This window comes from Emys orbicularis, chromosome 2, assembly GCF_028017835.1.
Source record: "Emys orbicularis isolate rEmyOrb1 chromosome 2, rEmyOrb1.hap1, whole genome shotgun sequence".
Taxonomy (NCBI): domain Eukaryota; kingdom Metazoa; phylum Chordata; order Testudines; family Emydidae; genus Emys; species Emys orbicularis.
Genome location: NC_088684.1, coordinates 225,612,931 through 225,635,680, shown reverse-complemented (window position 1 = coordinate 225,635,680; position 22,750 = coordinate 225,612,931). Strand labels below are relative to the sequence as shown.

The following is a 22,750-nucleotide window of genomic DNA, read 5'->3' as shown; positions in this document are numbered from 1 at the left end:
AGAGAAGTGCACCGGCTGCATTTTAGTCAGGAAGAGTTTTGTTCAGCCTCTCCCCATCTAGGACTTCTGGGTGTATTGTGTATTTCATGTGGGAGAAGGATGGAGAATAAATACAGAGAGCACTCCTGACATGAAGGAGAAAGATGACACATTAAAAAATGTATTTGCTGTAGACGATGCTGAACCTTATCTTGGTACAAAGGATCTTGCTAGCTCTTTAACAGGAGATGAAGTATCTTTCTTTTCAAAGTAAAATCCATATTTCAACATCATTGGGGAATTACAGACAACTTCAAACCATTATACCTTGTCCCTTAGCTCTGGTGTGTTTAGTAGCAAAATTTCCCAGTAAAGCCTAAGAGAGTGAGTCTGAAAGTCTCTCTTAATGGCCTCTTTTCATTCTTTCTCAGAAGCCAGTATTTATTATGGGGCAATCCAACAGGTTGCTGGCAAAGATGTGTAACTGCTCTCTCATATATAAATCAGGGGCAATACTTCAAACCATGTCTCGAAAAAAAGGATCAGATTCAAGGCCATGTGCTGAAACTTGAAATATATGGACTCAGGAAGCTGTGAATCAAATGCTTTACTCTATACTATTATTTATGAATGCTCCCCAAAATCTGCGCCAAATTCTGGCAGAGCACTGTGTGTTTGCATCTCCCATAAAACGCAGGCAGAGCACAAGTAACACAAGGCAGAAGTTTTCCATCAATTCTGCTTCACCCCAAAAAACCCAGAAAGGCCACTACATAGGCCCGCAAAGAATGGGGCCAGAGACAGGGACTGTGGAGCAAGGTGAGATCAGGGGGAAAGATATGCATGTTGGCTTGGCAAGGCCCTCTAATCATCCCCCTAGCACAGATTATCCTTGCCAGTAGCATGTGTAATCAGGGAGAAGAAAAGGAATCGTAGGGTTGCAAGGGCAAAGCAGTGCAGAACAAGGCCATAGAATGTGCAGACAAGCTTGGAATGATACGGTCACTCCCCAGGTGCACCAGAGCTGTACACAGCCTCCCCATTCCAGGGGCAGCTTGCACAATTTAGAGAAGCCTCAACTTTCTAGGATCTATTATGCTGGCTTGGGGATTGCCAGCATGCTCTGGCTATGCCCTCCTCCGCTCCTCCTCCGTGCCGCACGCACATCCTGTATGTCAGTGGGACAGAAGGAAGTAACAGATGAGAATCCCTCACTCCATGGGAAGCCCAGTTGAGGAAACTTTAAGATATCTTTGTACCACTGGATCAGTGCAAAGGGTTCATAGTGTAAGCCAGGACCGTACCCTTAACCTACATCCTAAATTAGATGATTTTGTTGGTTCCAAGAAGTAGTGTATCTTATTACAGTTTCTAAAAATAAGATCAGAGTTTCATCATAGAAATGAGTGCTGGAAAAACCTCTTAGGTAATTTTGTCCATCTCCCAGTATGAAGTTTAGTGTGAAAGGAAAAGCCAAACAGGTATTTTTAGGCAGCCTTCGAATTTGAAACCAGTTTACCGGTCACCTTAGCCAACTAAGCCTTGGCACCACATTTGCCTCAGAAAAATGAGGGGCAGGGTTTTATTTGCAGGCTGAAGGGAGTTTCTGAGCTGACATTTTGCCAGATTGTGCAGGTATAAAGTTAATTGGCTTGTGTGTAGGTGTGTTTCTTGAGCCTATCTTGTATATTGGCAGCTAAACATTTATCAATCACTATATTCCAGACCCTGAACATTCTGGTTACATTGATATAAACAGGGCTAAGAAATCCTCATCACAGACCTGAGAAGTGAGGGGTGGGAAGGGAGGGGAAATAAAGGATTGGGTAGAAAATAACAATAGGGAATATGATGAAAAATCTCTTTTAAAGATATCATGTAAACCTGGCCACAAATACAATTTGTTAGAACAAAATCACCTTGTGCACCTGCTTAATGATTCTTTATTAAACTACCATTCCAGAGGGATAGAGACCAGGACAAAGCATTACAAAAGATTTTCTGTAGCATCTGTATTATTTAAGGTACATGTAAGAGCACCGGGGGGGAGGGGGGGGCAGGGAAAGAAGAATAGGCAGCATGGAATAGAAATGGGACACATGATTTTTGCCAGACTGTTCCATCATTTCATAATTGCCTACGTTATTTCCCATGTTAGTGGATATAAAGGACCTAATTCCATTGGTTGCAATGGAGTTACACCAATGGAAAACTGGTGTAACACAGTTGTGAATCAGTCTCAAAATCTACTTATACAGCTTACAATGTTATTTGCAGGGTTTACCCTTAAGAAATATAAGTAAATAGAGAAAAGAAAATTAACTTCTATGAAGCTAAATCATCTTTGGAAAGGTATCAAGGTCAGCTCTTGCTCATTAGTTTTTTTCTGCATTAGCACTGGAAGAACAAAGAGCAGCATTTATTTTATATTCCAAAGATTAACTGAAATGGAGGATGAAACACTGAAATTGAATTAGTAAATTATTAACCAATTTCTATGAAATAAGAAATAATCTATTACAGATTCCTCCCCCCTGACATCCCACTCCACTATAGAGATTTGTCTTATGCATTTGTTTTTAGGAAATAAGGCAGAAGGAATAAGGGGAAACAGACTAGAGGCAATCCATCAAGTCAGCTCCTAAGACATTAATAATGAAGCCCTTTGAACTTAGCAAATCTTCCAGATATCTCTCTTAACTGCTTTCTCACAAATTCTCCCTGTGTTCCTGCTTTCTCTAGTGGCCTCTTTTTAATTTTTGCCCTCGTGTTATTAAAAATGCCCCCATTATAATCTCTTGGCACAGGAACATGCAGTACACTCAACGATCGGTGGCCAGGGCTCCAAATGTTTTTATCAGCTTCGTACTGCTATTCTTGCTGTGCTTGGACATAAAAATTGATGGCACTAAATGACATGTTTCAGTGTTCAGATGCTCTTTGCCAAATGTGATTTCACACCTTGAGAACACAAAAATCAACCAGATGGATTCAGCAGCAAAACCCTAACCAGCAATATTTCCTTATTCTACTTCCTGCAGAGCCCTTTTCCTTAAAAGAAAAAATTATGGTCATTGTGTATGGTCAAAGTTGACAAGCCCACTTGATGTGATCACCACTGATATAAGCAAAAAGCAGCCTTCCCTCTGGTACCTTCCGGCTTGTTTAAGTCTGCTGCAACACAGAACAAATGTTATACATAAAGCTATTTAATAGATGGGGCTGAATTCTGTCCTGGCAGGTGCAGTGATAGGGTGCAAAGATGTTGACTGGTGTGGCTTCTGCTGCAGGAAATCCTACCAGGCAGGACAGGATTTCTCGCCATATTTTGGAAGGAGTGCATGGCACTCTTTCTATGAGCATGGTGTTCTTGGATGTACTGCTGGATAGAGCTTGCTGCTGAGGGCAGTGTACATGCCAGGCAGTGAACATGCCCACCAGCTGGAGGGCTAGACAGGCATCCAGACCTGCAGACCACAACCCAGCGTAGGCTCAGTACACAGGCCAGCACTCAAAGTACTAGGGAAGAGATTTTGCTCTGCTCTTTGTGCAGGAGCCAGAGGTTCTCTGTGTGCCTTTTCCCCTCCCCCTTCTCACTACAGTGCCACAGAGGGCAGGATTTAGTTTATAGAGTTTACTTTCCTGATTTATAATTCTATATAAACAAACACACCCATAGACAAATAACATATCAAACCCAAAATGTATTAGAATTGTGAACTGTGCCTACAACCTTGGCAATAGGGAAGTAAAATTTTGCAAATGATTGAGTAAATTAACACCTACAAAGGTACTGTAAACTGATCTATTGGCCTTCAGTCTGATCTCACTTTATACCAGTATAAATCAGGAGTAACACACTGAAATCAATGGAATTACATCAGTGCACGAGCAGAATCCATCTCCCTGCTTTTTTTTTTTTTTTTTTTTTACAGTGCTTGCTAATCCCACCACAGCAAAGAAACTGAAAAATCTATATATGAGAAGTCCATTGGCCAGGTTGTCTTATTGTGAACCTACAGTATATCCCAATCTTATAAAAATCACTCAAGCGTGATGCCTTCCCCCATCTCGGATAAGAGAGAGAAAGGGCTGCCAATAGTACAGAAACTATGAGACAGGGAAATAATATTTCACAACAGAAAAAAAAAATACACAAACTCAGTGGAGATCAAGGCATTTAAATTAAAGATTCCTATACTATCCAAATAATGTGGCTGCAACATGGGAGATGGATGCAAACCAGAGCTGGGAAATGAAAGCTCCGACAGCAGGCTCTTGATGACAATTCTGGGAGTGGTGAAAACAGTAAAATCTTTAAAATAATGCTGTTCCACACCAATAATCCTACCCTATTCATGGGCCTGATCCAAAGCATATTGAAATGAGTGGAAAATGAGTGACTTCAATGATCTGTGGATCAGGCCCCAAGAGTCTAAATAAAAGGTAAACCAATGAAATACTATGTGAATAAATTAATCAAAACTGCAATTATTCAGTGTTGTCTGCTGTTTCCTAGACTGAAGGTTACGTATCACTCAGTGCATTGTGTGGCACTGTGTAGGAAAGGGCTTGTATGATTGCTGTGCTCCTGAGACTCTCAAAAAATCTGATGTGGATCTTGTGAGGTTATCCTACTCAGCAAATATTTTAAATAAATAAATATGGCAGGGCTTGAAAGGAATGTATTAGTTCACTTCTATGTTATTCATAAAATCCTGACTTTCCCTTCAAGCCAAGTTCTAGGAAAATTGCAAAATTCCATTTCAATCTTATCTGTTTTCCAAAAATAACATCTTAAACATATGCCGCTTGGAACAATCTGCCACCCTAAAGATTTATTTTAAGGGAAGGCACACCTAGAACTAAATAAACTCTGAGATTTGAAATTTAAATCTCAGCTTTGAGAAGAACATAAGACTCCACATAGATAATTATGTGCAAATCTGGTTAACAGCAAGTTAAAAAGAATCTGTCTGTGCCCTCCTGAATATGCACGCCCTCGGGAAGAAAGAACCATTGATATCCATTTCTCAATATTATTTTTTCATCCACAGTTTTGCAGAAAAAACTCTTCAAGGGCTTGCTATCATTGTCACCCAAAGCCAGGAAGAAGTACAATTTTACTGACATCCTGGGACGCCAAATACTGAGTTAGAAAGGAATGCTGTCCTGATATTCTTTAAATATTTACAAGTGACTGGCTTCTTACCTGCACACTTGCCTTTGGATGGTAAATGGCTTACTGAACTCAGTCCTGTGTATTCTTTTCTGATTTATATTGTTCAAAAGGGAAGTCAAAAATCCCCAAATAGGACCTAGATTCCTTTTATTATATTATTATTTGTATTGCAATAGCACTCATGAGCCCAGTCAGTTCCACCATCACCTGCAATTCTCAAACTGTTATCTGTGGGTCACTGGTGGTCTGCAGAAGACTTGCAGTTGGTCTATGGAGAGCCAGCTGACCCGTCCCCCTTATTTCCAGATGCTTCTACCGGCATCCAGGATCTGTTGTCATTGCAAAGAAAAGATGGTAGGCCTGAAAAAGAATCAGGAAGAGAAACTAGTCTCACTGGACTCTGCTACAGAGGAGAAGGAGAGAAATCAGGAGCTGCCACCCACTGCTGGAAGATGACTGTCCAGGAGAGCAGGGGACTGGGGAAATGAGACAATTGGGCTGTAAGACCCAGCAAAGATGGTGAGAAAAGGACCAGCTATCTGGGCACATCCCGAGGTGGTCTATGAGAAAATCTTTCTATAAAAATTTAGTTCATGCTATAAATATTTTTCAGAGCCTCTGGCCTAGGCTGAGAAAAATGGATGATAGCTTCAAGGAGCCATTGCAAAGTCCAGAATCACCAACCTATTTATTGTTTTATATAGTAGGATGCCTTTTGTGTTGGTTACTGACCTTTTGTGGAAACTAAATAGCAAATAGGTATCTAATGTCAAGTTTGGATAATGGTTGAGAATAAGGTGCCTATTCTATGCCTCTATCTGCCAGGAAAAACAATTTAGTCTTACAATGGTTGTTCCTTGAGAGTACAACATCAGGGATCTGTAAAATTCTGAGAGCTTCTATTATTTTCTTTTGAAGAGCTCTGTAATAATGAGGAGGTCTAAAGAGAGAAACTGTTGGAGTTGAAGACAATTAAATCTTGAACTCTAGTCAAGCCACAAAGTGACCTTGCCCTGAAGACTTCGCCTGATCTCTCTCTTTTCAAGAAGAATCTTTATCAGCAGAGAAGGCAGAGTAGGTTGAAAGAGTCAGCTGAAATCCTCAGTAAATGCGTCCTTTGAGAAGGAAGCACATGTTATTTTTTTCTCATTCACAAACCTGAGAAATTGAAAAAGAAGAGAAACATCTACATTCTTGACCAGAAAGTATAACCTAGAACCACTGTCCTATCAAAATAAGAAAACTTTCTAGTACTGCTGTTTGAGCTAGTGAGAAATCTAATGAAACACCACAGTGCATTAGAAGGTAAGCACAGGACACAGGTCTCTTACTGTTCTGTTGCCAGTCAGGAGCCACTTTAGGCCTAGTCTGCACAAGAAAAGGTTTGCTGGTATAGCTGTACTAGCAAACCCCACTAATATAGACACAGCTTTATCCTGACAAAAGAGTGCTTTTGCTGGTACAGCTTATACCAGCTCCCCAAGCGAAAGAAACTATACTGGCAAAATCACTTCTTTGCTGGTATAACTGTGTCTCCACTAGGGTTTTGCTAATATAGAAATGTCATTAAAAAAAACACCCCTAACCAACATTACAATACCAGTAAAAGTTTCTAGTGTAGACCTGGCCTTGGAGTGCCATCATCACCACTGGCCAATCCCAGAGCCATTGGTGCCAAATCAAAAAACATGGGTGGACTTAAATGTCCAGCTGTAACTTCATGCAACTTTTCAGAAGAGAGACAAAAGCAGTAGGTTCTCTGAAAAGTTTGACCCACTGCATCCCGGAAGTCCAGTTGCCTGAGCTGACATTGGCCCAGGCCTCTTACCTCTTCAAGGGCTATTGGAAGCTGAGCTGCCATAGTACTAGGAATCCTGTCACCTGAGCTGTCTTAATCACACTACTCCAGTGATTCCCACCATCAGACCTGCTTCAGCCTCAGGGTCCTGACACTACAGCCCAGGAATGGTATTTTTCTGAGCCTGGAAAAGCAGAGCTGCTGAAGAGATGAACAACTGGGTAGTAGTACCTGTAAACTTTCTGCACCTGTCTGAGAGGAGACAGGAACAGCACCCAGAGAAGGAAGCGCAGCTAGCCCAGAGCTAGAGGAGAAGAAAGCAAAGTGCCTGGAGCATAGCTGGGCAAGGAGCGCATTTAGAACAAGCGCATGCAGCCAGCAGAGACAGAGATAGGGGGAACAGAGCCAGCCACCCTGAAGCTTCTAGGGTCATCCTAGCTGGGACAAGCCCCCAGAAAGCTCAGAGAACACTCAGGGAAGAGAGGCAGCAAAGTCTGAGGAATAACATATCCAACCAGTCCAAAAAGGGAATGGCAGTCGGGTCATTCTGGGGTTATGGGTGGAGCCTAGCACTATCACCTTTTGCTTTCAATTTGACCCCTGGTGAATATCAGTATCTCCGTTTTACAGGCAGGAAAACTGAGGAACAGAGAAATGAAGTGACTTAACAGTGCGAGAGCTAGGAAAAGAACATCATGCCTCTCAGTCCTGTGCCCTATCGGCTGTCTATAGATCTGGCAGATTGACGGCACATTGGAGCATTGCATCTTCAGGGTGATAAAGACTTCTGGAAACAGAGCTCATGAAACCTCTGACAATGCTGTAGGGTTGAATTGAACTCAGAATTATTGGTCCTTCAGTTACCAAAGTGGACCAGGATATGTTGCAGGAGGAACTCTATGAAGAGAGGAACTTCCAGGTAGATCATTCTCCAGTTCTCTGCTTTTGCTGATGGGGTGAAATTCTGGCCTCGCTGTAGTCAATGGGAGTTTGGCTAAAACTTCATTGGGACCAGAATTTTACCCAAGGCATCTGGTGTCTCTCTGCTGAGACTACAGTCTCTCAGCTCACTCTGTTGATGCATCCTTTTAGCCAGATCTCCTGATTGCTGTCAGGACTAGCCTTAAACCCAGAGAAAGTGGCCACTTGGCACTCATGCTTTGGGAGCCCTACAATGACACATCAACTTTTCAGTTCATCAACTAGCCCAGTCTGAGCTGTGGCAGTAGGATAAGAGGAGAGGTAACAACTCATTACAGACCCCTCCCTGCTACAGAAAAGGAGGAAACTCCAATGCTCCATAGAGAGAATCTCACTGCCAAGGAAGTTACTGTAAATAGAGATGGGATGCATAAGTAATTAAGGGAAGGTCGCTGTGGGCAGGAAGCCCCAATATAAACATGTAAATTCCCCACCCCCATCTCATGGAACTCAGCGCTCACATTTTCTCTGTGTAAGCTTCTAATCTGAATCTAGTTGCTTCCCTTCTGGACCCTATACAGAGTTTCAGCCTAACTTATTTAGGATAAGGATGCAGCCATGGGTCTTTAAATAGCCTGATTTATCTTCACTGTCTAGCCCATTGGTTTTCAACCTTTTTGTATTGGTGACTCTTTTCACACATAGAATCATAGAATATCAGGGTTGGAAGGGACCTCAGGAGGTCATTTAGTCCAACCCCCTGCTCAAAGCAGGACCAATCCCCAGACAGATTTTTGCCCCAAATCCCTAAATGGCCCCCTCAAGGATTGAGCTCACAACCTTGGGTTTAGCAGGCCAATGCTCACTGACCAAAATATGTTATTGTTTCAGTACACACAGTTGCAGTATTAACTTCTATGAGATTAAGTGAATGGGAAACACAAGGAGAACACACAGCAAGTTTATTTTTGGACATAACGCAGGCCTGAATGCCTTTTAATTTTCCTGACATATTGGATCCAATATCAAATCCTTGACCTCTACAGTCATCAAATGGAATTTTATGGTGCTTCACACTGGCAATTAGCATTTTGCCTATCTGTTCTCCACCTTTTTGATCAAAGTTGATGAACTCAAAAAATCCTTCTTGAATGTTAAATGCATCACTATCTTGGTCCTGAACTACAAACATGAATATCAACACACTTTGTTCATGGTGAGAGGCATCAGGGTAGCATCACGAATGATAGAATAATAGATGGCTTTTTCTCTCTCTCTGCAAGAATGGCCTTCTGCAGGCTTTTACCACATAATTCAATACATTCATTCTAGCTCCCACAAGAGGTAATGTGCCTATTTTTGCATTATTCTACCCTCTATCTGCTTCTGTTTGACTTTAACCAAATAGTCACAAATTATGCTGTCATAATGAGCTAGTAATTCAAGAGTTTCAAAAAAGTTGCTGTTGTGTGGATCACCAATATCTCCTTGGAACGCTAAGCCTCCTGAAGCAAGAAGTAAGGTAACAGTCAGCATTTTTTCCAATATTGCTCTCTATCTTGCAGGTTCTGTTAATATTTGTTTTTGAATCTCACTGTCTACTCCCCATCCATCTGACAGTGACTGCTCTAATTCCTTCCACTGGCAGTAGCAGGTTTTATGTTCTATGCTGTTTTCATGTTCAGGAAGTTTATTATATAGTTTGCACCATTTTTTCACACTTGGTGACTATTCTTAACTATTTGCCAGTGTACTGCATTGTTTTGTTTGTCTTTCCCTTCAGAAAATAGCCAACATAAAAAGCAATATGGTGCTTTGTTCTTAGCACTCCAAACAAGCCAGTCTCTTGGAGTCTTTTCTCTGGTGTTGGACATCTGACATTTGAGAAGAAATTCAGGAAAATTAGTCCATGAACATCTTTTGTCATTGACTTCCCTAGCTTCCACATTTCTTCAAAATTCAGAACACCAGATGGAATATTTTTTGTTACAGAATTTGTAATGTGTTTAGGCCACAATCCTGGATCTTTTAAAAAGTAAGTAATGTAGCACAACTCTCTCCTGCTTCTTGCTAACCTTCCTCTAAGTCTAGTGGTGCTGGTGGTGGTATTACTGGACTGTCTTTGAAGTTATTAGACTGGAATCACATGATTAATCTGGCTGCTTTTCTTCATCAATTTCCACAGTCTCCAGATTGAAATTACCTTCCTCTTGTTTATCCAGTTCCCCAGTTTGTGCATTGCTTGAGCCAGACTATTGGGAGGCCTTATCTGTCTAGAAAAATTGGTGGATTGACTGGCATCCTTTTGCTTCTTTCCCCCCCTTTCTTTAAGCTCCTGACGTTTCTGGCTGCCTGATTTGAATTTATAGCCAGACATGGCAGTATGGCACATATATTAATTATACCTCAGTGACAAATGCCCTCTTGGCATCCTGGAGGTACTGTCCCCTATCCCTAGGATCTGATCTCAGCCCTTCTAGGCACCCTGGAGGACCAGCTCACTTTTTGGAATGTTGCTTCTGTTCTAACACTGCTTCTGGTTGGCTCAGGTAAATCTTGCAAGATCTTGCACGATCAGTATGCCACACAGATAGATGGGTACAAACATGCTTACTGAGATGGTATAAAATAACATTTATTCAAACTCAGAAGTCCACAATTTACCTTGAATTTTTATCCCCTGGTGATGGGCTTGTGGCCTTCTGGCTGGCCCCTTGGACTGGGCCCTGGTAAAGTGTACCCCTTCCCCCCCCCCTTTACTTGCCTTCTAACATAAGGGGCATCCCTTAAAATGAGGGGCAGTTGAGCAGTAGTTCCCTCCAACTTGTCAATGGAAAAGAAGAGAGAAAAGATGAAAGGGAAAAAAGGGAGGGGGAGAATAAAGAGAGATAGGAAAATATGGGGATTGGGAGGAGAGAGACAAAGAGAAAAGATGGCTCTGACTATTGTACCCCCTCTGAGTCAATAACTATTGGGTATAGATGGTGAGTGCTAAATTCCACCACATGGCCCCAGTCATACAGCACTAATTGGTTACAAAAAGTTTTATCTCTGCCACATGGGTGGCATCAGTATCCACAGGCAACTGTGATTTCAGCTGGTCCAAACACTGCTCTTGCTGAGTAAAGTCCTCAAAGAGCCTACTAAAGAAGTGGAGGATTTTCCATATCTAGCCAACCCTTTATTTATTAATTTAACATTTTGATCACAAGTAAGTGCTTGTTAAAAGAACTGTCAATGACGAGCTAGTTCGCCTCCAGTGTCATCTCCAGGTCAACTGCTCCTGTATGACATAAAAACCTCTGGAGAGTATAAACTGTCCATGAATAAATTTACATTGGAAATTAAAAGAAGGTTTTTAACCATCAGAGGAGTGAGGTTCCAGTAGGAATGGGGGGGGCGGGGGGCGGGGACAAACTAATTAGTATTAAGATAGAGATAGATACATTTATGAATGGGATTGTTTGATGGGGTTGCCTGTGGTGATGCAGGGAGGGGGAGCAGCCCAGGGGGTCCCTTCTGGTTCATGTCTTATGTTCCTAAAATTTCATGCTTCAGGGCTTCATCTGGTCACCTGTAGGGTAAGGAAGGAATACATTTCCCCCCAATGTATTCTGGTTTTTTTTATGGCCGTGGCTATGGATGGGGTGGGCTGATGTTCTGAGGTGGTACTGAGACTTCTCCTTCCCAGGTGCTCAACTGGTGAGTCTGGTTCACATGCACAGGGACAAACTAATTCAAGGTCAGGAACAAATTTTCCCCAGATCATGTTTGCCATGTCCTTAGCGTTTTTTTCACCTTCCTCTGTAGGATGGGGTACAGGTCACTTGCTAGGATCTCACTTAATTAATTCCCTGCCATTGCAAAGGTCTTGAGCACTCGTGGCACCTTGGCCCTTTTTGTTCTCTGGCTGTGGCACACAACAGTTTAGTGTCCTGAGGGCTATAATACTTTGGTCTCATTCTGGTTGTTGTGCTTGGTGTGGATGTGGTGGGGTTGCGTTTAGTTCCCTGCAATGTGCAGGAAGTCAGACTAAATGATCTGATAGTCCCTCTGGCCTTAAACTCTATGACTCTACAACTGTCAAGGAAAATTCAACTTTTCTTTACGTTGGGGCCTCAAAGAGGCAGGATTCCTGCCAAAGTGACTACAGGTCTGAGAGTTAGGGTTGAATGAAGAAAACAGCTGGACAATGGAATTTATGAGATGCATGTGTCATAAACTGTCTGTTAGAGAGGACTGAACCTGAGACCTTCATCACCTAAAGCACAGATCACTTATCCCTTGAGCTAAAAGAAGAGTTACTTCATCTGTCCCATAGTTTTGGACTCTGGAACTGAAGGGGCCAGCCACTAGAGGGAGACATGACCACATGCACAGTCCTGTATTACATGCCTTCCCTGTTAGATATTATCACATGCTACCCCTGTTAGATGTGTTTATAGTGAGAGTCTGAGATACAGGAGTAAAAACTTCCATCTGGAGAGCCATTTTGGAACGAATCATGGATTCAGACACAGTGGAAAACATCTTTAGTTCAGGATGCTCTTTAGCTTTTGGTACTGAAATTCCAGAGTTCAGTCCCCAGTGACAGCCATGGTGAGTGTCTATGTATGCAGCTGTGATGTGTTACACAAGGTCATATGCAGGGGCGGCTCCAGGCACCAGCGCACCAAGTGCATGCCTGGGGCGGCAAGCTGGGGGGGGCGGCCTGCCGTTCGCCGTGAGGTCAGCAGTCAGGCTGCCTTTGGCAGGTCCGCCTGTCCTGCGGTTTCAGAGGCAATTCGGCGGTGGGTACGCCGAAGGCGCGGGACCGGCGGACCTCCCACAGTCATGCTGCTGAATCCGCATTACCAGCGGACCTCCCGCAGGCGCGCCGCCGAAAGCCGCCTGACTGCCATGCTTGGGGCGGCAAAATACGTAGAGCCGCCCCTGGTCATTTGATTAAAACATGAGATTGGAAGCCTATTTTTTAGAAGTACTGAACAATAGGAAGTCAACAGAGCTGACTTGTTGAGCTCAATTGTTGAGTACCCCTGAAAATTCTGGGAGATTAGACAACTAGGTTCTTTTCCTCTCATTCACAAAGCATAAATTGGTGGTAATAACCATATGTACTGTACTTTGCAGGTGTGCCGTGCAGTTGGATTCATTGAGATCCTCAGTTGCAAGGAGTGATAGAAATGCAAAGTACTATTAATTATTATGATGCACAGTAGTGATAGTCTAGTGGCTGGGAAAACAAAGAGTATGTCACATAGTTTGCTGTCTGATCCCTTGATATACTTTTGGAAACTGAAGGCACTGAGCCACATTCAGCCCTGGTGTTAACCCGTTGAAGTCAATGGGGGTAACAACATGAATGAATTTGATGCAGCATTTCCATTGAGATCTATGGCACTATGCCTTGGCCCATAGAAAAGTGACTAATTGTGCTGGCTTCTTATGTGAAAAGTACGGTGGGTCACTGCTGTAGTAAGATGTCATTTTTCTTTACGGCTGTGCCAAAAGCTCGACTGCAAAGGTTTTGCAGGAACAGAAGAAGGAAAAAAGCCATTGAAGATGCAGCACAATCTAGCCCAACTTTATTTAATGCGGCGCTTTCCATACCAATTAGGCTTCCCCAGCTGGTGGACTTCACCATTGCGGATTCCTGTTCCATTCCCCCATCCAACCTGCTTTTCCTTCCTGTAGCTGGCCAGCCGGAGCCCAGCCGGCTGCCGTCTCTCCGCAGGAGCTGCTGCTGCTGACATCACAAGCGGCCCTTCCTTTTGTGTGTTCCTGAACGCACCGGGGGCTGTGTGGGGACAATGGAATCCTGAACTCGGGGCGAGGGCAAGTGGGAAGCTGCTGCTGAGGATGAGTCAAGGCTGAGCCCGGGGAGGGGAGGGGAGAAGCTGCTGCTGCTTGAGGGCTGGAACAGGTGAGAGACGGGGACGAAGCTGCTGCTGCTCTAGGACTGAGCCAGGTGAGAAGTTGTTGCTGCTGCGGAAGGGATGGGGGGGCTGTTTTGGGGCCAGGCGAGCCGGGGTGGGAATGGGCAGGAGCCCGGCTCAAGCCGTCACGCAGCCCCAGCTGCTCCCGCTGCCCCCTAGGACCGGGGCAGGGAGCTGAGCCTCGGACCCTCTTTATTCTGCCCCCCCCGGCAGGGCACTCGGCAGAGGAGCCTCCATCTGCGGCCCCCGCAAGGCTGGGGCTCCCGCGGCGCCTGCCCCCTGGGGGCGAGTGCGGCCGGTTCCCCCCAGCCCGGCTCGCCGAGGGGCCGGGGAGGAGCGGGGCAGCCATTGCCTGGGTAAGAGTTGCTGTTGCAGCACTTCCGCTTCTCTCCCAGCAAGAGACACGAGTGGCCAGGCCCAGCCGCGCCGCGGAGGAGCCGCCAGACACAAAGGGAGAGGTACGGAGCGGGGCCCCTCTCCCCGCAGGGCACCCCCCGGCCAGGCCAGGGCCGCCGGCCCGCGCAGCGCGACCACGGGCAGGGGGCCGGGGCTGGCAGGTATCGCCCCCTCCCCGCAGGGCCCGCACCGAGGGAAGGGGGGGGGGGGCAATTCTCCCTATCAGGGAGCAGAGCAGCTCTTTCCTGGAGGAGTGCCCCGTGCACGTACCCCCCCCCCGGTTCTGCTCTCCCCCCCCCCCGGCCCTGCTCTCCTCAGCCCCCCCCCCCCGGCCCTGCTCCCCCATCTCTCCCCATCCCTATCCCTCGGCTCTGCTCTCCCCATCCCCTCCCCCCATCCCTCCCCCCCCCCCGGCTCTGCTCTCCCCATCCCTACCCCCCCGGCTCTGCTCCCCCCATCTCTCCCCATCCCTATCCCTCGGCTCTGCTCTCCCCATCCCCTCCCCCCATCCCTACCCCCCCGGCTCTGCTCTCCCCATCCCTACCCCCCCGGCTCTGCTCCCCCCATCTCTCCCCATCCCTACCTCCCGGTCCTGCTCTTCCCATCCCCTCCCCCCATTCCTACCCCCCCCCCGCCCTGCTCTCCCCATCCCTACCCCCCCGGCTCTGCTCCCCCTCCGGCCCTGCTCTCCCCATCCCCCCCCCCGGCCCTGCTCCCCCCCATCCTCCCACCCCCACCCCCGGGCTCTGCTCCCTCCCCATCCCCCCACCCCCGCGGGGACCGCCACTCCCCCCTCCATTTCGCCCCCGTGGACACCGCTACCTTTCCCTCCCTTGCCCCCAGCAGGCACTGATTTCCACCCTCCCACCTTCCTTGCCTTCTGTGGGCACTGATCTCCCACCCATACCTAGGCATTGGAACCCCCCACACACCCTGCCTATCCCTCATCTCCTGCAGGCACTGATCTCCCCCTCCCCCGCTCTGATCTCCTTCCCCCCCATCTCCCTCCCCTCCTCTGATCTCCTCCTCTCACCCCCTGCACGCACTGATCTCCCCCCCTCCCACACCCTGCCTATCCCTTGCCCCCTGCAGGCACTCATCTCCTCTCTCCCCCCTCACCTCCTGCAGGCTCTGATCTCCCCCCCCCCCCCACACACACACACCTGCCTCTTACCCTCTGCAGGTTCTGATCTCCTCCCTCCCACACCTTGCCTGCCCCTCACCCCCTGCAGGCACTCATCTCCCCACACATCTGTTCCTCACCCACCCCCCGCAGGCACCAATTTCCCCCCCCCCCCGCCTTGCCTGCCCCCCCCCCCCCAGACACTGATCTCCCTCTTCCCCCCCCCCCCCGATCTCCCTCCCACAAACAACCTGCCTGCCCGCCCCTCACCTTCCTAGACACTTATTCTCCCCTTGTAGCCAATGTCTCCCCACTCCGGTTGTAGACATTGATCCTGCTGCTTTTCCTTTTCCTCCATGTGCCTCTGTGCGTGCAGAGGGGACTGGAGACATCCTATTTATATCCCACGCCCCAGGGCTGGATAACTGGGGGGTGAGGATGACTGGCTTCTTGTGTGTAGTTTGGGTGAGATTAGAAGGAATTACTTGCAGCTTCTCTGATCCTTGCAGCCTCCTTCTTCCCAGTCCGTGTTCTCTCAGCCTGCCCCCCCCCCTTCTGTTCTCATTGAAAGGAGACATTCAAGTCCCTCCCCTCCCCCAGTGTTACTGGCGCAGGGAGAAGCTGCTGCTCCTCCTGCTCAGACCATTTCTGTTCAGGGTGCCTGTCTGCGAAGGAGGGAGGGAGGGAGAGAGAGAGAGAGACAGGCCCTGTCTAAAGAGAGTGCGACCCAAACACTCTCTTTAAGTGGGTTCCTTTCTCTGTGCATGCGTTCATTGTTTGTTCCCCATATCCTGTGGTGTCTCCTCTCCAGGTTTGGGTTGTGTGGTGGGGGGGGGTCGCTATGTCGGATGACGATTCGAGGGCCAGCACCAGCTCCTCCTCATCTTCATCCTCCAACCAACAGACAGAGAAAGAGACAAACACCCCTAAGAAGAAGGAAAGCAAAGTCAGCATGAGTAAAAACTCCAAGCTTCTCTCCACCAGCGCCAAGAGGTGAGACTGTCTGCGGACACCGTGTCACTGCTGTCTCTCTGCGCCTCTGTCTCTCTGCTTATATGGCTCTCTGTATCTGCCCCATTGCTGCTGTTCCTCCTCCCCTCCACTGAGTGTTAACCATTTCTATTCCTCATTACTGGCGTTTACCTTCAACCTCTCCACAGAAATTTACCGTTGTCCCCATCTTCCCTTTTTCACTATCTGCACTTAGCAAGAAGCTTCCCCCAAACATTACCGTTCCCCATCTCCTCCTCACCATCTGCACTCAGCACCGTTCGTCCCCACTGAGATTACTGCTCTCCTCAGCACCTGGCTTTAGAGCCAGATCTCTGTAGGGATTAAAGCCTATGAGCTTAATCCCTGCTCTGCTACTGAAGCTATGTGGCCTTGAGGAAGTCATTTAATTCTCCATCGGTTTCCCCATTTGTAAAATGGGAGTGATGATGATAACACATAACTCACAGGGGTGTTGTGAGGATTAATTAATTAATGTTTGCTTTGATCTTGTATGATGACAGATGTCATAAATGCGAACAGTTGTTACCTAGTGCCAGCCCTCCCCACTAAATGCATTACTACTTCCCTATCTCCTTCCGACCTGCATTAAGGGCTTGTGTACCTGGGGAATTACTGTTCCAGAACAGCTCTCCAGGTGGACAGTCTTTTCTAAAATGAAAGGGACTTTATTGTGAAATAATTACTCTGCTTAAATTATACCAGAATAACTTTTCTGGAATAGCTATGCCAGTCAATATCCCCCAAGTAGACAAGCCCTTAGAGCCAACTCACTTCCAAAACATTACTGCTGTCCTACCTGAGCCATTCTCCATGTCACCTGAATTCAGCACCATCCCACTCCAAAAAAGCTCACCTAGCTGAGAATGAAGCTTCCAAGCAAGCTTTCATTACTCCGTCAATAAGAACAATAATCCGTCTGGCTGGTCATTGAAAAGCTTTGCAATGCACTACCAAAAGCCCGCGATCTGTACATGTTAAAAAGGGCTGGGTTTTTTGGATTGTTCAGCCAATGCTCTGCTGTTGTGCTCAAGAGGTCATTTGGATTTTGTAGCTTTCAGGCAGCTTGTTGACTTCAGAACTCCTCTGAGCAAATGGTTCCTTGGCAAAGTCACATACACAGCAGCAAGTGGTGGTTGGATGAGAAGCCATCAACTAGTTTTAAAATATCTGTAGAGGCCTGCTGATTGTAAATTGCTTGGTATGAGTAGGCTTTGGTTCTTGTTATGTGTGACAAATAGAAGATAGGCAAAGGAGGCTGGTTGAGTGTGGAGGAGGGGAAGGAAGGGAGGCTGTTTGCGTGTTCAGTGTGGGGAGATTTGGCGGGGAGGCTTGAGTTGCAGTAGTGGGGCTCTGGGGAATGGTAGCTGGTGGTAGTGGAAGGGAAGTGTGGAGCTGTGGATCCTGGAGAAGCCTGGAGGCAGGGAGGATGTTGAGGATGGGGCTTTGTGGACGTGAGGGAGGGGACTGGGGATGGGGCTTTGGGTGGCAGGGAAGATTTGGAGGCTGTGGTTGCGGGAGCAGATAGGATCTTGGAGATGTGTGTGACTATTCCCCTCTCTTTGAGTTTAATCAGAAATGGATCAGGGAGTTGGGCTCTGTTGCTAGTTATCCACCCTTCCCAGTCAGAACCCCTCCAGTCTATTCCCCAGGATGCTAAGTGGGGAAGCGGATTGTGGCAGTGGCAGTTTAGCCCATCTCAGTGAGACAAAGCTTCATAATTTCCCCCAGGCTGTAGTCCTTCCCTCATACCTAACACTCGCGTTTGCAAGGAGGATCTGTCTCATTGTCAGTATGCTGGAGGCGGATGGGGCCTTATCTCCCTGTGTGTGGGGGGGTGGACCAGTCTTTGGAGCTGATATGGGGAGAAGGAATGTCTATTTTTCTCTCTGTGTTTCTGTCATAGGGTGTCTACCCCACTGTATGTGTCTGGAGTGGTCTTGTCTATACAGGCGGCGGTGTGCAGGACGTGTGTGGCTATACGCTGTAGTGAAAGGCTCTGGCAGTGGGGAAAGGCTCCGGCAGCAGGGCCAATTGCAGTGAAAGGCTTTGGTGGGGGGAGCTTTTCCTGCTGCTTCCCCTTGCCTGAACCTTTCACTGCAGCATATAGCTACACATACCCTACACACCGCCTCCTGTATAGACTAGACCACTGCAGACACACACTGCAGTGGGACAGACACCCTATGACTCCCCACTGCTGGAATCTTGCACTGTGGTGGAGAAAGGCTCTAGCAGTGGGGAGGCGGCAGGACACCACACTGTCAAAAATAGCCGTGTAGATGTGGGAGGCACTGCTTGGTCATGTAGAGAGCTGTGTAGAGTATATACCCTAGATTTCTAGCATGTCTCCACTATACTCACCTAAGCACTGCCTCACCATCTACACTGTTTATACCTGTGCTAGTTGGGCATGCCGTGTACATACTCTACATGCCGCTGCAGGTGTAGATCTACCCTGTGTGTTCCTGGAAGAGTGACACACACACACAGTCTCACAGTCATTGTGACATATATCTCTACTGCGTGTGTGTCTTGACTGTGATCCCGCATAGTGACTTACCTTCGTTCTTTCTTGTTTTTATTGCCATAGGATTCAGAAGGAATTGGCTGACATCACCTTAGATCCACCTCCCAATTGCAGGTTTGTTTTGATCCTTCTCGGGGGGGGGGGGGGGGGGGGGGGGGTGGAGGAGAGAAAGTATGCTTTTTATTATTTGTAAATATCCTTATAAGGTCTAGATGCAGCAGAGTAACGACCACTTAGATGACCTAAAATACCCTCATGAATGCTTGGATGACATCAAAATAAATCCCCTGCAGGAGAAAGCTCAGGAGACATTATGTGCTTTGACATGAATTTTCTGTTTATTTTGTTTTTTCGTAATTGCATTAGAGTTTGTCACATTATCTGTGTGTGTGTTTCTGACAGTGGTCAATACGGAAGAGTGTGAAAATGTGCCCCTTTTTGGTTTTTCCTGGTGTATAAGTCTAATGCTTGACTACGTTAATTTTTATTTATATGAGAGTCCTGCCAAACAAGCAGAAAATTGTCAAATCTGTGTGGGTTCTTTCCAGCTCTGACAGTTCTATGCTAAGCAATAACACACAATGGAGAAGGGTGCTGTTAGTTCATCAGTGAATATACGCACTGAAGAAGCGCATATGTTATCTGATGAAATCACACCCTGGGGTATGCTATTGCCCTTTATAGAATGGTTATTTAAACTATGTTTTAGAGATTTAAACATTATGTTTAGTACCTACAAAGCTTTGTATTCATCACCTATTTGCCCTGACCTCTGGTGATTCCCCTTGGCATTTGAGTATGAGATGGTATTGGCAATGTCTTTGGTTGTTCCTGTTAATTAAACGGGAAGGCTGCTTTCAACCTGGTCTCTCCCGTTTGGCCTGCTGGAGTCTTGTTTCCAAAGACATTCTTGAGTTCTTTATCTGACTCTGCTCCTTGTGTCTTTCTGCTGCTGCTGAGCTAGGTCTGAAGCCTTTGATGTCAGGGGTAGTAGCAATTAAAAAAAAAAGCCACTTAAAATATATTTTAAAATCAGTCACGTATTTAGAATGGACATTTTGCGCCCACCTTTTATATTGCTGGTGCTCTGAAGCTTCTTGTTACCCTTAGCTGGTGCACAGGGAGACAATAGCACTGGAGTTCAGTGAAGGGGCCATGAACATCTCTTTCAAAACCACTGTCAAGCATCCTGATCACTGGCAGTGGGGATGGGAAAAGAGTATATGAGAACATGGGAGGTATGGGCTGAAAGGAGGCCTCCACATTGAAAAGGATCAGCCAAAGACTCCCAACTCCCCACCCCTGTTGCCAAAGGATCAGCAACAATATCAGTCGGTGGGTACACAGAGGAGGAAAAAAAGAAAAACAGGTTTTTGGGACGTAGTAAACCTTTAAAGATTTTCTTAATGAATAAACTTAATTTATTAAGTGTTTGATAAGATGACTTTTAAAAATTCACCTAGATAGTGCAATAGTATAGTGGTTTGATTGGTGAGGAAAGTTTTTGATATACACCTCTACCCCGATATAACGCGACCCGATATAACACGAATTCGGATATAAAGCGGTAAAGCAGTGCTCCGGGAGGATGGGGCTGCGGACTCTGGTGGATCAAAGCAAGTTCGATATAATGCGGTTTCACCTATAACGCGGTAAGATTTTTTGGCTCCCGAGGACAGCGTCATATCGAGGTAGAGGTGTACTACTAAAGCGTGTGGTGTTTGGAAGATAACTATGCATGGGTTTTGAGCTCTCTTCAGCCACTGCTATATTGTTTTAATGTGCCCAGAAGCTGTTGTGATGGGTGCCTAAAATGCTTCTATATATCTAAATCAGGTTGCAGCCTTCATCCGAACCATCTTGGAAATAATATCAAACCCCTAAACTGTTCCTATATGAAGAAATTGGAGTCATTCATGGGTGTGGGTTAGCTTCCAGACTACTTTGTTAAACTGTAATATGGCTGCGGAGGTGGTTTCTTATTTAAACAGTGCAGTCCATTGGGGATAGTAACGTCAAGACACAATACAAAAAAGGTTGGATTTGTAATGTGTAAGCCTTTATGAATGGTTTTAATGGTGGAAAGCAGTTGATAGTATAAGCCATACGTGAATATAAAGTCATATTATAGTTGCAGGTATCCTGTATTCCTTCTGACCTTCAAATGAATTAGCGTGGAGATTGGCAGTTTTATCTAACAAATAATGTTGGAAAATTGGAATAAGTTAAGCTAACCTATAATGTGTTAAGTAGTAAAACACAAACAATGGTTTTCTTATGAAACCAGATGTTTTCGCATTGCCATTCAAGCTGTAGAATTTAGTGTCTGTATTTTATGTTCTTAGTGAGAGTAAGTACAGTGTCTCTGTTTTTATACTTGTGGTTAGTTTGGTTCAAAATGCTAAATGCCTTACACTTCCTGACATGCTTTTGGCTTGAGGCTGTATACAGCAGATTTGCTAAGTGTGGACAGATGCTACTTGCCACAACAGTGAGAAGAGTTCCAGCTATCAAAGTTATGTGGAGTGTTTACTTCCTGTGGAAGGGGAAACTGTCAAATGGAGGGTGGGGGGAAGTTATGGTACTGAGACTTTCTGGTTGCTGTGTAATGGTTAAGGTTGCAGGACTTTGCTCTGGGGAAGCCTGTATTGGTATGATGGCTTTCCATTATTCCTTTTGTTTACGCTGAATATTAGCGCTGTGAGAGAGGTATTAAACTTGGTTTTAGAACATAGTTTTAACTCTCCTGCCTCAGTAACTTTAAAAAAGGCTTTGTTTACCCTATGTCCTCTCTGCTCAGCTCAAGCATCTCATCTGACTACCTTCTTTGTGTCCTCTCTCCTGTGCCTTGGTACTGTCTATCGTATATTACCCTCCCGCTGGAATTGGGGGTCCTTTTTTCCTCCATCCTCTCCTCCATTAAAGCTCTTCTTAAAATCCACTTATTGAAGGAGTCTTATTGGGTTACATTTTGAAAAGAACCAAAGTCCTATTGACTTTCAGTGTGGCTTAGGTTTCTAAGTGTCTGTCACTTTAAAAAATGGGACTTAGGATCCTTAGGCATTTTTGAAAATTTTACTCAGTCTCATTTATATAGAAAAAATGCTGCATAACTCTGAAGATTCACTACTTTCTCAACCAGCCACTTAATCCCCACCATTGTTGTCATCTTCCAAACTGTTCCCTAACATCTCTGTGTTTGTCAGCTCCTCCTTGTTGTCCATGTCTTCTTATGGGGCCTTATTGCAAGGTGCTCAGCACCTTCAACTCCCATTGAAGTCCATGGGAGTTGAAGACATTTAGCACGTCCAGAAGGAACCCAGAACACTGAAAGACCGCCCCTTCCGGGCAGAGACTCAATCATTATTTATTTTGTAAATATGCCTATCCATGATGCTATGCAAGTGGTTGTTTATTAACTAAATTTAAAATTTCAAGCAAAATAGCTGAAGGAACAGATCAGGATTTTAATTTTTGCAGGGTTGCAAATATATGTTCAGACTTGAATTAAAAAAACAACAACAGATCTTGTACATGCTGATGACTTTCTAACAGTAATACACTGAATAGAATTCACAGATATATTCTGATTGGTGTTTAAGATATTAGTGTTCTCTTACATGCCATAGTGTAGCTACAGCATATGACTAATTTTAAATGCGTTCTATGTCTCTCATTCTTGGTATACTAACATTTTATGTGAAATGATTGAAACAGGAAAGCTGGAAAGCTGGAAAGCTTTAATTTTCTTTTGTCCATTTATGGGATGATTTGGCTTCTGACACTGGTAATGAGAGGTGTAAAATCTATATTTTAACTGTAGATATTTGGTGATAAAAGAGCTACAGCTTTCAGATTGAAGGGATTGTTGGTT

General features: G+C 45.6%; 1 protein-coding gene across 2 annotated transcripts in view; it reads left to right on the top strand.

The window, feature by feature from the left end:
• Positions 1 to 13,659: 13,659 nt before the first annotated feature.
• Positions 13,660 to 22,750, top strand: part of UBE2E1 (ubiquitin conjugating enzyme E2 E1) — a 57,486-nt gene continuing 48,395 nt past the window's right edge. The window contains exons 1-3 of one of the 2 annotated variants that reach the window (XM_065398177.1): positions 13,660 to 13,848; positions 16,147 to 16,328; positions 18,940 to 18,990. In XM_065398177.1, the coding sequence (XP_065254249.1) occupies positions 16,177 to 16,328; positions 18,940 to 18,990 (203 nt within the window). In that variant the 5' untranslated portion in view covers positions 13,660 to 13,848; positions 16,147 to 16,176. Of the gene's footprint in view, positions 13,849 to 14,129; positions 14,275 to 16,146; positions 16,329 to 18,939; positions 18,991 to 22,750 lie in introns of those variants that run through there. The other variant, XM_065398176.1, reaches the window with a different exon arrangement.